The sequence below is a fragment of the Mus caroli genome, unplaced genomic scaffold, assembly GCF_978045245.1.
Source record: "Mus caroli unplaced genomic scaffold, Mus_caroli_1 scaffold_12, whole genome shotgun sequence".
NCBI lineage: Eukaryota > Metazoa > Chordata > Mammalia > Rodentia > Muridae > Mus > Mus caroli.
The window spans coordinates 26,930,795-26,945,714 of record NW_028227267.1 but is presented as its reverse complement, the minus strand read 5'-3'; the positions used below and the strand labels follow the sequence as shown (position 1 = coordinate 26,945,714).

The window sequence follows — 14,920 nt, the reverse complement described above, 5'->3', positions numbered from 1 at the left end:
GAGATAAATATCTGTTGTGTACTCTGTCATCCTATGCTCCATGAGAGCTTTGCCTCATGTGAAGTGCTCAGCCATCCAGCCTGCCTGGCTGGGTCCACATGACTACCCAGCTGCTAGTACATGGGTGGACAGGAGAGGCTGGCAGGCTGCTATGCTATAGATCCTGCACCCAAGTGCTGAATGCACCTCTTGGGGTAGGGGGACTCAGAGGTTTAACATGGCTCTGTTTTTAGACTCATTCCTGGACTGCCCGTGAGAAACTGCTGGTTAGATTTTTTTTTTTTTTTGAGCAACTTGATACGAACTAGAATCAAAGTGGAAGGATTGACTCTATCAGATTGACCTATGGCCACATCTTGTGGGCACATTCTGGCTTTAGAACACCTTTGTCTAGCAGCATATCACCTAAAGTGTGCCCAGAGCAGCTATATGCAGCTCGAAGACATTTCACATCTTTGTTTATGCCAAGAGCCCTTCTATCCATCCTTCAGCAAGTTTCCACTGGAGAAGGTAAGACACAGGTAACAGGGTGGCCATTGAGAACATCCTTGGAGCTCACAGCCATTCTCTGGAAGATTTGGCCCAATAACACTGTCAGTTCCAAAGGCTTGTCCTCGCCCCCCCCCCCCCCAACCTGTGCTAGCCATCAGTGAGTCAAGACCTGCTCAGGCCTCTCAGATGTCTGACTAAGCTAAGCAAAGGGTGGAATTCTCTTGCAGAGCACAGATTGTTGGCCTGGCTTGAGAGCTCAAGCCTAGAACCATCGCTTCCAAGGAGAAGGATGAGACACAGTGAACCAAGGATACCAGAAGAAACCAGACCTGAGAGCCCAGGATGTTTTGAGGATGCTGATGGAGGTGCTTGAAGGCCAGCCGGGACTTTCTTAACCTTCTGCTGGTTGTGCCTCTGCAGTGGCAGAAGGAATCCAGGCCCCTCTTTCAGATCTAGTCCTCATTCTCTCCCTTGACAGTCAGGAAGGGCCCAAGGGTCAACACAGCCTATCTAGGTCTGCACCAAGACAGATTGTACTCCTGATGAGAGAGACCACAACCAAATTCATAGCAACAAAGCAAAGAGTGCTCCGCCTGAGCAGCAGAGCTGATTAAGAGACCACAGTGATAGTAGCAATCTCCTACAGGCCCTGTGTAGGCTGCCCAGATGGCTGAGAAGGTGTTCCCTAGTAGCCAGTGGGCTAAGGGCTATCAAAAACCCAGTTGAGGGCCAAAGATGCTGGTACAGCACCCAGAAGCTCTACAGTGGCCTCCTTGCCTTTAGGATGTAAATCTGAAGGCGGTGAGCTGGGGTCTGATCACAATGACCCTTCCTGTCCTCCTGCAGAGACTGGGGTCTATTAAGCTTCTGTGGTAGTACATTGACTAGGACAGCAATGGTTGCTCCCCAAGAGCCACTTGGAGGCAGGACTGGACAGGCATTTGCTTGTCCAGGACAAAATGGATGCCTTGGTGATCTGACATGGCCTCTGTATTGTGTTTATTTGTGTCCGTTCTGCCTTGATTGCTTCTGCAACTTCTGGACCCCAGGCTGTAGATCTACTGTTCTTTTGTTCTTATTTAACATACACATTCCTTTTAAAAATCAATCCTCCTTTTCAGTTTCTTGAAATTCATTTTGCTATTTATTTTCTAATGTTTTCAGTTAGATAGCTGCTAGCTCCTTTATTTCCCCCCCCCTTCTTTTCTGTTAATGTAAACATTTTGGATTACAAACCTTCCCATTTTTCCTTTCATGTAATATTTGAAAATGTGATGCGTTTTGTTCTGAGTGATTTCTCCTTTGACACATAATTATATGTGTGGCTTAAAGCTTTCAATTATGTATATGCATATGTGTGTGTGTGCATGTGTGTATCTCTCTGTGTGTTTGGGTATGTATATGTGTGTACATGTGTCTATGTGTACATGTGTGTGTGTGTGTGTTTAACATTCTGTTTGGCATTGATTTCCACATTAATTGCATTGTGATTGGAGAACCTGACTTGCACAGTACAAGTACTGTTTCTTTTAAGTATTTTGGGGAGAGGAAATTTACCTTAACACATGCTTAGGGGGAGCCCCATTTAATAGAGCTTAGTAATGACCTTGCTGTTTCAATCTTCTCAGTTTTGCCATGTGTTGTGTTCAGTTTCTAGGTGTAATAGAGAATTTGGAAAAATGCCCCTTTCCAGGTATCATTTGTGTCTCAGTTAGGGTTTTACTGCTGTGAACAGATACCATGACCAAGACAACTCTTATAAGGACAATATCTAATTGGGGCTGGCTTACAGGTTCAGAGGTCATTATCATCAGAGTCCATTATCATCAAGTCGGGAACATGGCAGCATCCAGGCAGGCATGATGCAGGAGGAGCTGAAAGTTCTCTGAAGGCTGCTAGCAGAGTACTGACTTCCAGGTAGCTAGGAGAGGGGCTTAAAGCCCACATCCACAGTGACACACCTACTCCAACAAGGCCACACTTTTTAATAGTGCCCCTCCATGTGCCGAGCATATACAAACTATCACAATTTGTTTTATTTATTGATGCATTCATGCTCAGAATGTTTGTTCTTTTCTTGGAGAATGAAGCCCTTCCATTCAGAACTTGTTCTCTCTAACCCTAAAAACAGTTTCCAGTGTTGAAGACTCTTGCTTCTTTCCATCTGCCCACCATCTTGGCACTTATATCATTCATGGCCCTTTCTTGTTTTAGTTTTGTTTATTTTTATTGGGTATATCTCCTCTTAACAAGCTGACAACAAGTTTTCCCTGCAATTATGAGTGCATCAGTCACTATAACCATCCAGGTTGATTCCTGTGTGGGGTCATTCAGTGTCACCATCACCATTCAGATCCCCCTTTGTGTGTGTGTGTGTAACTGGGAGGGAGTGTTACAAGAATCTGCTCCATCCTCACTCTGTGACACATTCCTATCAAAGACACTACCCAACCAGGCTGTTTCTAGCCAATGGCTGGGCCCCGTGATTTGGAGGCAGGCCACTCCTAGGAATGTCCAGATTCCCTATCTGCACTGGCCAAAACTTTCTTGCAGCCAGTACACTCTGTCTCTTCTTTCCCAGTCCTTCTTTCTTCCCTTCTTCCTTTTCAAAGAACTTTCCAAATTGGTTCTAGAATATATCATTCTCTCAGATTAGCATGTTTGCTGCTCCTGTGCACTTCTGAGTTCTTTCACCAGCATTGGTAGTGTGCCCTGGCTTTGTGCCTCTGCAGATCTCTTCACTTCGTGCTAACTCCTCAGTTAGCTAACTCCTCAGTGCAGGTGGACAACCTAACTGTGAATATGTACACTGGTTTTTCATCCCAGAGGCCCTACAACCTGATATCTATGAGCACTGGGAGGCTTTTGACTCAGTGTTTCCTGGGTAATCCATGTTTTGAGCTTAGGGGCATTTAAAAATATGCTCCTCACATTTAGACCATGGCCAAGTTCATCCATAACTTCTCTGAGAAGGCCCTGTTGTTGGTGGCGCTGCTGTGACTTGCTCGAAGCCTGGATTGGCCACATGTTGACACCACACCAAGGTTGAGCTGTTTCCCCCAACCCCTGGTGAAATCCCTACAGCTATTCAGAGCATGAAAAAAGTCATTCAAAGTACTAAAACTGGTAGCTTCAAACACTTTGCAGTTAAGGAAGCTGTGCTGAGTGGTTTGGTGGCCACTGAGGTGTGGATTTGGTTTCATCTTGGTGAGATCATAGGCAAAACATGACATTGTTGGCTATGATGTTTGAAAACCAGTCTTTAACTTCTGATATGAGTTCTTATTTGAATGTTCTTGGACCATGAGTAACGAGACTGCTATCTGAATAAAATACTAGCTGTTGGGGAGGGGGGGGGGATGTGTTTCTCTCCTTGCTGACTGCTTGTGTATGTGCCTGGAGCTCCAGTCAGGTGCCTAATTTCTACGTTCCTTTCTACAAACATAAGCATTTGCCATGGGAACATCAGTGTGTGGTTTGAATAAGAATGCCTCCCATAGGCTCATACATCAGGGAGTAGCACTGTTTGAAAGGATTAGAAGGATTTAGGAAGTGTGGCCTTGTTGGAGGAAATGTGTTACTGAGGAAGGGCCCTGAGGTTTCAAAAGCCCATCCCAAGCCCAGGATCTCTCTTTCTACCTATGGCTCAGGATGTAGCTCTCAGTACTGCTTCAGCACCTGCCTGCATGCTGCCATGATGATAATGGACTAAACTTCTGATACTGTAAGCAAGCCCTCAATTAACTGTTTTATGACTTGCTTCAGTCATGGTGTCTCTTCACAACACTAGAACACTGACTAAGACACATGATTCCAAGGGATATCCAGGTCCAGCATTACCCACCACCCATTCACTTTGGTAAGGGATCCCCAATCTGGGTAAAGGCTCCGAAGAGTCCTCTGTTTATCTCCGTGCATCCTCAGAATCCCTCTTGACCTCGGAATAATTGTGTAAATGAATGACTGAGAGAAGGAACTGGGGACTTGAGTGGGTTTTCCTTTGCCAACCATGTCAAGATGTTTAGCAACCCAAGTTTAAACATCAGGGCCCACACAAGAGTGCTGCAGCTACACCAAACACCACCCTGATCTCCACCCCTGCAACTCACAACAGTGGAAACTCCTGGTCCTGCAGGATATGGCTTTATGGATATCCATTCTCAGCCACCTCATTCACAGGGACCCTTCCCGCCTCATTTCACCCCTTCCTCCAGGAAAGTTACCTAAAAGGCACTTGGAGATTGTTGGCAGCCCAGGGCCTCTCTGCCACCTACGACTTGGAAAGGTGGGGAGACAATGGGTGCTTCAGTGAAGGCCAAGAGGGCACTGTGAAACCGCTGCTCAGGTGGCTATTCTAGCGGTTAGAGGAAAATGAGTTGAGAGCAGACAAGGGGTTCTTGGCCATTTCAAGCAGGAACTTCTCGTGTGCTACGAAGCCTACATCGCTTCTCTCACTTTGGCCCGGAGGGTTCGAGACCCTAGAGGTTGGAATGCACTGGGCAACAGCTCAGAAGTGACAGAATCGCCTCTAAACACAGCAGTACTGACTGAGACTGGAGCTCCTGGCTGGTTGTCAAGCTCTGAAGCCAGGATCGAGGAGGGAGGGGTGGTGTGTGGAGTGAGCTCTGATCTCTGCAAATTGCTACAGTCTATGGTCTCTGGTGCCTCCGCCCTGAGGAGCCAGGGGTGGGGACCCTCTAAGGGCTTGAAGGTCCCGCCCCTGAGGCGGGGCCTGGAATCCCGCGGGCTCCGCAGCCAAGTTCAACAACGCTGAAGCACGCTGAAGGACCCGCAGCTGGTACCCTCAACCTGCCTTGCTGATGCTGCGGGAGAGCCCAGGTGAGATGCGCCCCGCGGTCCTACCGGACAGACTCACCGGGAGAGGACAGCGGAATGCCTCTCCTTCCCTTGGCCTGTTCCCGGGAAAGAATTCTCAAGTCCCGCTGTAGCTTTGCTGGGCCGGATTCCACCCCCCCCCTCCCGTCTCCAGCTCCTATAGATTTTCTCCAGTTCACTATCTGGGACTCATCTTCTGTCTTTTTCATCTTGTCTCTTCCTCTGTCTCTCTCCTCTCACCATTTATTTCCTTGTAGGTTTAATTTTTATGGGCGACTCCTTCTTGCAGTCCTGTTTTCTTTCCTTAAAGAAAAATCTCCTTCCTTTTGCCTTCCTGTTGCCCCCTCTCACACCGCACACAAGCACACAATTCTGTTTGTTTTGTTTTTCCCTCCTAGGCTGACTTTGTGTGTGTGTGTACTGTATTTCTTGATTTCATATCTCCATGCATGCATCCTATTATTCTCTATTATTCTCAACAGGGTATGTGCTGACTGATAAGAACTACAACCCAGTCTCAGATGTGTTCTCCAGTAGATATTCACAAACATCTGGAAATGTAACTCAATGCCTGTTATGGGAAAATCCATAAACGATCAAATTGTGTATCTCTGAGTTTTCGGGGTTAGCAGAAAGAAAACGCCTGGTTTTTATAGGATAGTGTGTTCCTTTCTTGACATCATTTTCTTCCCTAATAGGCACAGACAGCACACCAGGAGAGCCGGTCCTTGCAGCAGCATTTAGGGGACAGCTCCAACCATGCGTGCCTTCTGGGCAAGCTGTGCCTGTCAGGTTCTGGGGCATAGAGGGGGTGGTGTTCAGGGCTGGGTTGTAGGAAGACAATGGGAGCCCAGGATTGTGTATGTTTTTGTCTATTATGTAGAAGGATAATTGTGAAAATATTTCATGTCACTCTCAAAGATCACCTTAGATACATTTTTAAAAGGAGAAGAAATCTAGGAAAGCCAGTCTGCTTAAATTGCCAGGGAGCCAAGTCAACATGTAGACAGGAGCAATTTTCGATGCTTTGTTAAATATTTAGTCAAAGATACAATTCCATGTTTAATGATATTTATGATATGTCTTTATGTTCAAAAGAACATACAAAGCATACACCAGATTGCTTGTTTTCAAGGGTGTTAATTACCAATTCAAGTTTGCAGCCTTGGCTTTTTAGAAACAATTTAAATTGACCTTGTAGTTTTTTGTGTCATTTTATGAGAATTCAGCCAGTTTAACTTTTTATTGATGCAGAAAAGGAAGCTTGGCCTTAAGCAAGCCACACAAAACTGAGCAGAAGCGGAATTAGGTCGGGGAGGGTTGAGGTGTGGTCAGTAGAAGAGTTTTTGATGCGATACTGAAGGATTATCGATAATTGATAAGCATGCACTGGAAGCTTTGACTTGGGAGACCGTGTTCTGCATTGGAGAGTTCAATTGTCTTGTAAGTCATCCAATCACTGACTCCGGGGAGTCAGAACTGGGAGTGGGGATGGCAAAGGGGACACTTTTCAGCTGATTTGGAATGACATGGTAGCTTTTTTTTTTTTTTTAGCAGATTTCTTTTTCAGAAATCCAGGACTTAGCAAAGTATATTTAAAACAGATAAGCCATTAAAAAGGAGACAAAGAAAAGTCTTGAATTTCAATGTTTTAAATTTCATTTTCCTTCATTATGTAGTGTGTGTGTCTGCATAAAAGTGTCACTGCCATTCCTTTTTAGACAGTGTTACTGTCTGAATATAAAAGGGTCTTGTTGAACAGCCTGGTAGATAAGCCGTGTATTTTATCCTGTGACTGTATCCCTGGCTAGGGTAGGGCATCTGCTTTTTCTTTCTAACAGTACCAGGAGCAAGAGTTTCCTTTATTAAGATCGTACACAGACCCCTGTTTAGTCCAATTAGAAACATCCTTAAGTGAAGATCACTATTCCAGTTTTATTTATGAGGGAATTAACATCCTGAATGCTTGTCCTGAGTCATGTAGCGAGTAGCTAGGCTGAGACTGCAACTCAAGCTATATCGTGGAATCTGAACCCTTGGAGCTAAGTCAACCTCACACATTCTAGCTGAAGCATCACTCCAGATTGCACTACTTGTTGGCCAGTTGATAATGTTTATCAGAGTACTTCTCCTTGCTCTAGTGTCCCAGGCACCCGTGGCCATGGCTAACTCTGAATGCACCCAGGAGAGCCTCTAGGAATCACTTTTTTTTGTCCTCTGTGACACTGGCTCTGTTTCTGCAGATTCCTGGGGACGGAGGGGTGATGATGTCATCTACCTCTATGTGGCTCCACATGGCCAAGCTGGGTTAGCACTAAGTTCTAGAACGCCTTAGCTGGACGTGGAAACCTCTAGGAGTGACTTGGAAGCCCTCATCTCTGCTTCTCCATGAAAACCTGGAAAGCTCAGAGAAACAATTTTCATTGTTTCCAATATCCCAGAGCTAGGAGATACCTGGAAACATGTGCACACCCCACAGGAAAACACAGGTGCTTACCATCCTTATACAAAAAATGCTAGTGTGTGATTATATTCTGGATCTTCCAAAAGAATCTGGTAAGACTCCAGAGACTAGAGACACGGAAAGGCTGGATGCACAGTTTTTGTTTATTTGTTTGTTTGTTTATGCTTTGTTTTGTTTTAACTTGAGGAAAGAAGGACAAACAGAAGACAATCTATCAGGGTCCATGGTGTATCTGAGCACAACTAGTTTATGAATTGCAGCTCAGATCCATGAAAGTTGGTATGGTGTCGGGCTTTCAGAATCCAGAGGCATCTGTTTGTTTACCGAGAATCCTATTGTCTGTAAATGGAACAAAAGAGAAAGAAATGCCCTGGCTATTTGCTCATTCATTTAGCAGACTGTGTGCTACTTTCTGAGAGTTCTCAAGAAATGGAAAGGGGACCGTGAGGTGACTCTGTACCCTTGTGATGAGAACAACAACAACTTGTCTACAAATGGGGTACCAAGTCGAGTTCCTTGGCACTTTAGAGATATCGATCTAACTCATATTTATGACAACCCAGTGAGGTGGGGTACCCAAATGTTCCCTTTTGCAGATGGGAAAATGGAGGTCCCAGTGTGGGTAATGGCAGAGAATGTTGGAATCCAGGACTTCTGTCCCTCTAGCCGGTGCACTTCACTTTGATGACGTGAATGTGAGACTCCACAGAAGCTGGGACAACTGGCAAAGGCACAGGCAGCAAGATTACATGGGTGACGTAGCCAGAGCCCCAGACACTGGAACGACAAGCAGGTGGTTTGTACCCAAGAATGTGTAATCAGACTGGAGAAAAATGTCTCAGAATGCAGCTCTTGCTGTGGTGATCGATAGCAGCACCTTGGTTGGTAGCTCCAGTGGCAGAAAAGATTGGCCATGGTAAGACTTCTAGGCTGCTGATTTGGAGATCCTGGTGTCGGGAAGCACTCAGGAGCACAGAATCATCATAGAATCTGAGATCTGGAAGAATAGTGGGAGGGTGTTAGAGTTCCATCTTTTTATTTTCCCAGATAGAAGAACATGGAGTGGCTCTGAACCATGTTTGTACAATTCAGAGGCTGTCTTGTGGACACCATAGTGAAAAGAAACAAGGATGACAAGAAAAGCCCTTTAGTGGAACACACACAATGATGGGGCGACGAGGGCCCATAGAAGGTCAGGACAGAGAGCCCAGGATGAACCAAAGCCATTGAGGACAGCCGAGGATGACAAAGAGCCTTTTCATAGTAGGTTCAGAGCAAGGAACAAGGACTGCATAGATTCATCACTGCCTAGGGCAGCTGGTGTCTGTGGGAGGAGAAAGGGGGAGGGGCAGCTCCACTGTGCCCAGATAACAGCTGGGCAGAGGGTGCCCCACAGGTGCGCAGGGTGGTGGAGGTGCAGGTGAGAAGGGAGAAGCGCCGAGCACCGTGTGAGGTCAGATGTCTGTGTCTGGGATGTGAAACGACTTGGGGATGAACTCCCATGGGTGTGGTGGCCATCTGAGAGGTGTAGGGATCGAGGAAATATAGGTGCTGCTGGTGACGGATGACACTTAGATGTCTAACTGTGTAAAAATCACTTTCATAATGGTGATTCCCCGCCCCCCTTCGATCCAGACATCTTTCACCAATATGCTCCTAAGTGCTCTAGGCACTGATACTGCTGTGCCTGGGTGGCAGTTAGCTTTCCTGTGGGGTAGATGGAAGTAAGTCACTAGCGACGGTAGTCCATGCCAGCAACTGGGACATGGAGGCAAGATTAGTGGGAATTCAAGACCATCCCAGCCTACGCAGTAAGTTTAAATCAGCCTGGATTATAGGAAACCCTGTCTCAAACAAAAAGAAAGAATAAAATAAGTTAAAGGTATAGGTGAGCAGAAATTAAAAAAGAAAATCTAACTGTGACTTTGGGTAAGATACTAGCATCCAAGGAAGGGTGCAGGAGTCCATTCAGGAGAGGTAAGCACATGGAGGCAGCGAGGTTTCTGCAGGACCAAGTTTCATCAGACTCACACTAGGGCTTCCATCGGGCAGTTTTCATGGGGGATGTAAGTGGGAGCACAGCCTGAGGGGGGCTTTGCCCCAGGGAATCCTGCATGATTAATCCCAAGCAATGCTGATGAATAGCCATGTGCACACAACCACACTACACACAAATCATACACAGCAGATGCACATGCTAATACTCGCACACTCTCATATGGACACACATACAGAAGTCTTACACGTATATACACAAGCTCCTCTTCATGTCTTCCTCTACTTAGTTACTAGAGGTGATCCAGTTTGTCCTGGCAGCACCCAGCATGATGAGGGACTTGGGAATCCGCAATCACACAGGAGGGGACTGTGCTTGCATTTTCTTTATTTTTGTCGCAGCAACTGTGCAAAAGCGTTTGTCAAAGGAGGTGATCCAGTTTGTCCTGGCAGCACCCAGCATGATGAGGGACTTGGGAACCCGCAATCACACAGGAGGGGACTGTGCTTGCATTTTCTTTCTTTATTTTTGTCACAGCAACTGTGCAAAAGCGTTTGTCAAAGGATAGTTTGTTGGGCTTTCCTTTTCCTGCACTTTGGGCAACTTTTGTGTTTGAACTCCCTCAAAAAGCTGATGCTGGTTTAATCTCTCTGGGAACGTCTGAAATAAAGGGTCTGGTGTGTGTGTGTGTGTGTGTGTGTGTGTGTGTGTGTGTGTGTGTGTGTGTGCTGTGTGCTCCCTGCACAGGGAGGCAGAAGGCAGCCAGATGAGGTGGTTGCCCAACAAGCCCTGGAGTGACAGGGAGTAAGGAGCCTAGCTACTTCTGGGTCACTCGGCTCAGGGTAGCTTTTCCAGTGATGAAAACTGTAGAATGCCAGTCCAGTTAGCCTTGTGGTACTGCCAGTATTCTACAAGGAGAGGACTAGGTTCTGATTCTTAGTTTTAGAACAAGATGGCTAGGCCAATGGAGGTTGGGTAGTGTTCAAGACCTGCACCCCCCACCTCAGAGAGCTTTGTTTTCTATGTGCCTCCCTCATAGAATGTTGTTTCTTCTAGACCGTGGTACCTCCAGGGCATGGTCAGAATCCAGTTCACATGTAGATGCTCAGGGGGTTGACATGGGTAGAGGAAGAACGAGTGGGTAGTTGTGGAATGAGTTAAGAGTGGGCAGATCTGCTGAGTAGAGGCCAGGGAGACTCGAGCTCTAGACATAAACTAGCCCAGGTGGAGAGCAGACTGTACCTCAGTGTGGTGCTATAAGGGCCGGACACCCACCTCCACCCTGCCAAGTGTTCCTCCAGCCCTCTGGCCACTTGTGCCTATAGAAGCTCCTGTCCCTCTGTACTGGAAGTGGCCTAACATACCTGACAATGAGAATTAAAATCAGCATGCCAACCAGCAGGGAAAACTGTCCTCAGCCAGGGTGAAAACACATTAGGATTGCCAGAGAGAAGTCAAGCTGGCAGGTGACGCTGTTGACACTGCTCACACAGCAGTGGCTGCCCAATGCTGACACTCGAAGGCGTGGTGCTGAGCTACTGCTGCCACTGGGTGGAAGCCTCTGCATGTGTGTTTGCTCACACGTGTGCACATGTGAGTGTGTGTTGTGTTGACATTCTCCCTGATAGAGCCCTGGAGGCACAGCTCTCAGAGCTGGGTGGGGCTGTCACTTCTTGAACAGTTACCATACTGTACTTTGGGTACAAGTAGCAAACATCTGCTTTGGCCAACACAGCAGAGAGGGGACTTACTAGGTTATGGGGCAAGGTAGGTCCCACCATCAGTGGGGATGGCTGGAGATATGAACTGGAGAAAGACGGGAACTAAGTAGCAGTATAGAACCCCAGTAACAGAAGCAAGTTGGAAATGACTTGGCTGGGAGGGAAGATGCTGGACTGCAGACTGTCAGACATTTGTTCTATTGCCCTAAGAGGCAATAATCTTCCCCTCCTTTTGGCTGGCTTAGGAAACTTTTGGTCCTGAGGGCTTGCTGTATGCCCCACCTGGGTGCCTTCTGGGGGCTACACTGGCATAGTCCCTTTCTCCGGGCCTGAGAGATCGGCAGGCTAGGAGGAGTGACATTCATCCAGCCCAGGGAAGGCTGTACCCAGAGCCACAGCTGGACAATATGATGACTAAGGTAGAGGAGGGAAGGTGCTGACAGAGGCCATTCCTTTGCTTGATGGACAGTCTCCTGGGGGGTCCTCAGGTCTGTACACTAGGGGAGATCTGCAGCTTTCAAAGGAAATGGCAGTGAGTGATAATCTCCATTGGGAATAAAATCACTTCCATATCCCAGTTTGGTGATTAGCTCCCGCGGTGTGGGAAGAACGTCCATAGGATCTTGCGGTAGGATACTTTAGGATTCTAGAGCTTTCTTTAGTCCTTTTAGTGAAAAGCAACCTGATCATATACAGCTTGGAAGGGAATGGGGGAAAAGCCAGGACAAAGAATCTAAGAAGATTGGTCCAGAGAGATCAAAGGGACAAGTGGAAGCCAGTGGGAGATGTAATGTGGAGAAAGGCTAGTTTAGGAGGCAGGGAAGAGAAAGAATGCCATAAGGAGCTGAGATCATGAATGCATGAACCTTCCACACCATCACTTCCTGATGCTGTGTCTTCCTTAGTCTCTGGACACTGAGCCAGAGCCAGAGCCAGAGCCAGAGCCAGATGGAGATGCTGGAGCTGGAGCTGGGGGTGCACAGCTCCCTCCCTGCAGGGCCAACTTGTTGGTAGGTGTCCAGGATGCCTCGTTTCCTGTCTCGGAGCAGGCTCCCTTTCCTATTCCTCCAGTCTCCGTGATTCTGAGCCAGGCCTGGTTAATCACGGTAGCTGTTTCTGTGCCTTCCCTGCCTTTTCCTGAATGAGACCATGGCATATTCTTCTGGTGCCATTGCTCCAGGGGTCTTTCTGGCTGCTGGGGTCTATTTGAGCTCATTCAGCTTTTCTTTCTTTCTCTTTGGATGACGTTGCTCCTGGTTCACAAACATCGAAGTAAGGCTAGAGAAAGTGGGCTTGTCTGGTGTCACCCTATATGGGACACGGAATAACCAGTGCCTGCCTCACTGTCTGTTATTTTCCTTTCCTGCAGGGACCAGAAGGCAAGTGCATCCAGTCCAGGCTTCACTGGAAACTTTCCTATCTCATAGCTCCTCCTGGGGGTAGGGACCAGTTCTGGGGAACCCCAAAGCCCTGTAGACTAATGGCTGCTGGAACATCCACCTTGCTTAGCCTGTCAGGCCCTGCTGATCACATGGCTGAGGGTAAAGGGGCTCCTCTGAGGCCTTCAGTTGAGAAGAGATGGAAGCTCACGGACCCCAAGCAGACCCAGCCAGGGATGTTTAAGAAAATGAGCCTTGTGGACTCTGACACTGCTGCAGGTAAGGGTGGCCAAGATGAGGCCTATACTGAACTGAACCTGCCAACAGCACTGAACAAGCCTCAACTGGACAGGCCTCTGGCCTGCAAGGCATACACAGAGCAGAGGCAGAATACCTTCATAGAGCTATCATGTCTCCAGGAGAGGCCAGGGGACATCCAGGCCCAGACGAGGAAGCCGGAGAACCCAGAAGGCCAGCTTGGCACTCAGCAGCTGCCCTCGACTCTCCCCAGAGCCTCAGGTGATGGCACCGTGTGTTCAGCATGGCCAGGTGCCCCCCGGAGGGAGCAGAAAAGTGCTTTCAGCAAGCCAGCCAAGCGCCCAGCAGAGAAACCTAAGCGCTCTCCCATGCTTCTGGCTGGTGGAAGTGCAGAGGGCTCATGGGAGCTCTCAGGACTCATCACCACTGTGGACATCCCATACTGGGCTCATCTGTCAACTTTCAAGTTCATGGGTGATTTCTGGAAATTGCACACGTTGTCACAGAACATTCTCCTCTGCAACGCTTTCCAGGGGGCTCCCACTCCATGGCTGGAGCATACCCAGGTACAAGCCCCCACATCCTCAGCATCTTCCTCCACAGCCTCCCGGGCTCTCTTGCCGCCCACACTCTCTTCCTTGGGCTTGTCTACTCAGAACTGGTGTGCGAAGTGCAACCTAGCCTTTCGCCTGACAGCTGACCTGGTCTTCCACATGCGGTCACATCACAAAAGGGAGCACGTGGGCCCTGACCCACATTCTAAGAAACGAAGAGAGGAAGTTCTCACTTGCCCCGTTTGCCACGAGTACTTCCGGGAGCGCCACCATCTGTCCAGGCATATGGCTTCACATAGTTAGCAGGTGGCTACAGAGGAAACCGATGGCCATAGTGTCCAGTGCACGGTGGTGAGGCACAGGTGACTCCCGGCCTTTGCTGAGAAGGTTGTCATAGACTTCTTCAAGGTTGTTCCTTTTGCTTTCCAGACATGAACTGCTCAGTTATAATTTGTCAGGTGCCCCAGCCCTTGTGATGTGCTTAATGCATGATGTGTTTAGTCATGCATTAAAGTGATAGCTTCACTCATGGGATAGTGGGACTCATGGCTCAGGGAACAGGGCTGCTCCCGGCTCTGTCCCCAGTACTCTGCAAGGAAGCACATGAGCATGACATCGTGGCTTTGCTGATGAGCAAGCCTGCACTCAATCTATGCTTTTGTCTATGAGCCCCGACCTCGGACATGTCCCTTTAGCTTGCCGACCCTCACTTTTGTTTTGAAAGTTGTGTGTTAGCAGGATGTCATCAGAGTGGACCACTCGTTCCCTGGTTGAGTGTGAGCATTAAGCATATGGATTGTATAGTCACTGCTTGCACTCGCCAGCTACATCATTCATGAAATCTCAGGGATGAACAAACATTGTGTTTCTCTGCCGCAAGGCTGGGGATGGCTTGGTGGACATGGCTCAGACTGCACTCAAGTCTAGGCCCTTTTGCTGCTGGGTCATTATGCTGGATATAGTGAAGCCCAGAGTGCAAAATACTGAGAAAATGGGTCACAAGCCTAAGTTTTCCTGGCCCTACATAAATCCAGGCCTAAAGTGGCCGAGTGGAAAAGTGACCTGGCTGAAACCCTAACAAAGGAGTGGGAGCTAGTAATACAGCTCCCCCCATTCTCTGGGTATTCACACTGTGAAGGTGTGAGAAGAGAGAAACAGAACACACATCATTTATTCTGGATTTTATCCAGGTGCCATTCATCCTTGCGGTTCTGAGTAGG

General features: G+C 47.8%; 1 protein-coding gene and 1 pseudogene across 1 annotated transcript; both read left to right on the top strand.

The window, feature by feature from the left end:
• Positions 1-3,432: 3,432 nt before the first annotated feature.
• LOC110308842 (ATP synthase F(0) complex subunit g, mitochondrial pseudogene) lies at positions 3,433-3,744 on the top strand (annotated as a pseudogene).
• A 1,522-nt stretch (positions 3,745-5,266) lies between these two features.
• Positions 5,267-14,122, top strand: Znf488 (zinc finger protein 488). Its single transcript, XM_021181262.2, has 2 exons — positions 5,267-5,331; positions 12,879-14,122. Exon 2 carries the CDS (start codon positions 12,990-12,992, stop codon positions 14,001-14,003), a length of 1,014 nt encoding a protein of 337 aa, XP_021036921.1. The 5' UTR covers positions 5,267-5,331; positions 12,879-12,989; the 3' UTR covers positions 14,004-14,122.
• The last annotated feature ends 798 nt before the right edge of the window (positions 14,123-14,920 follow it).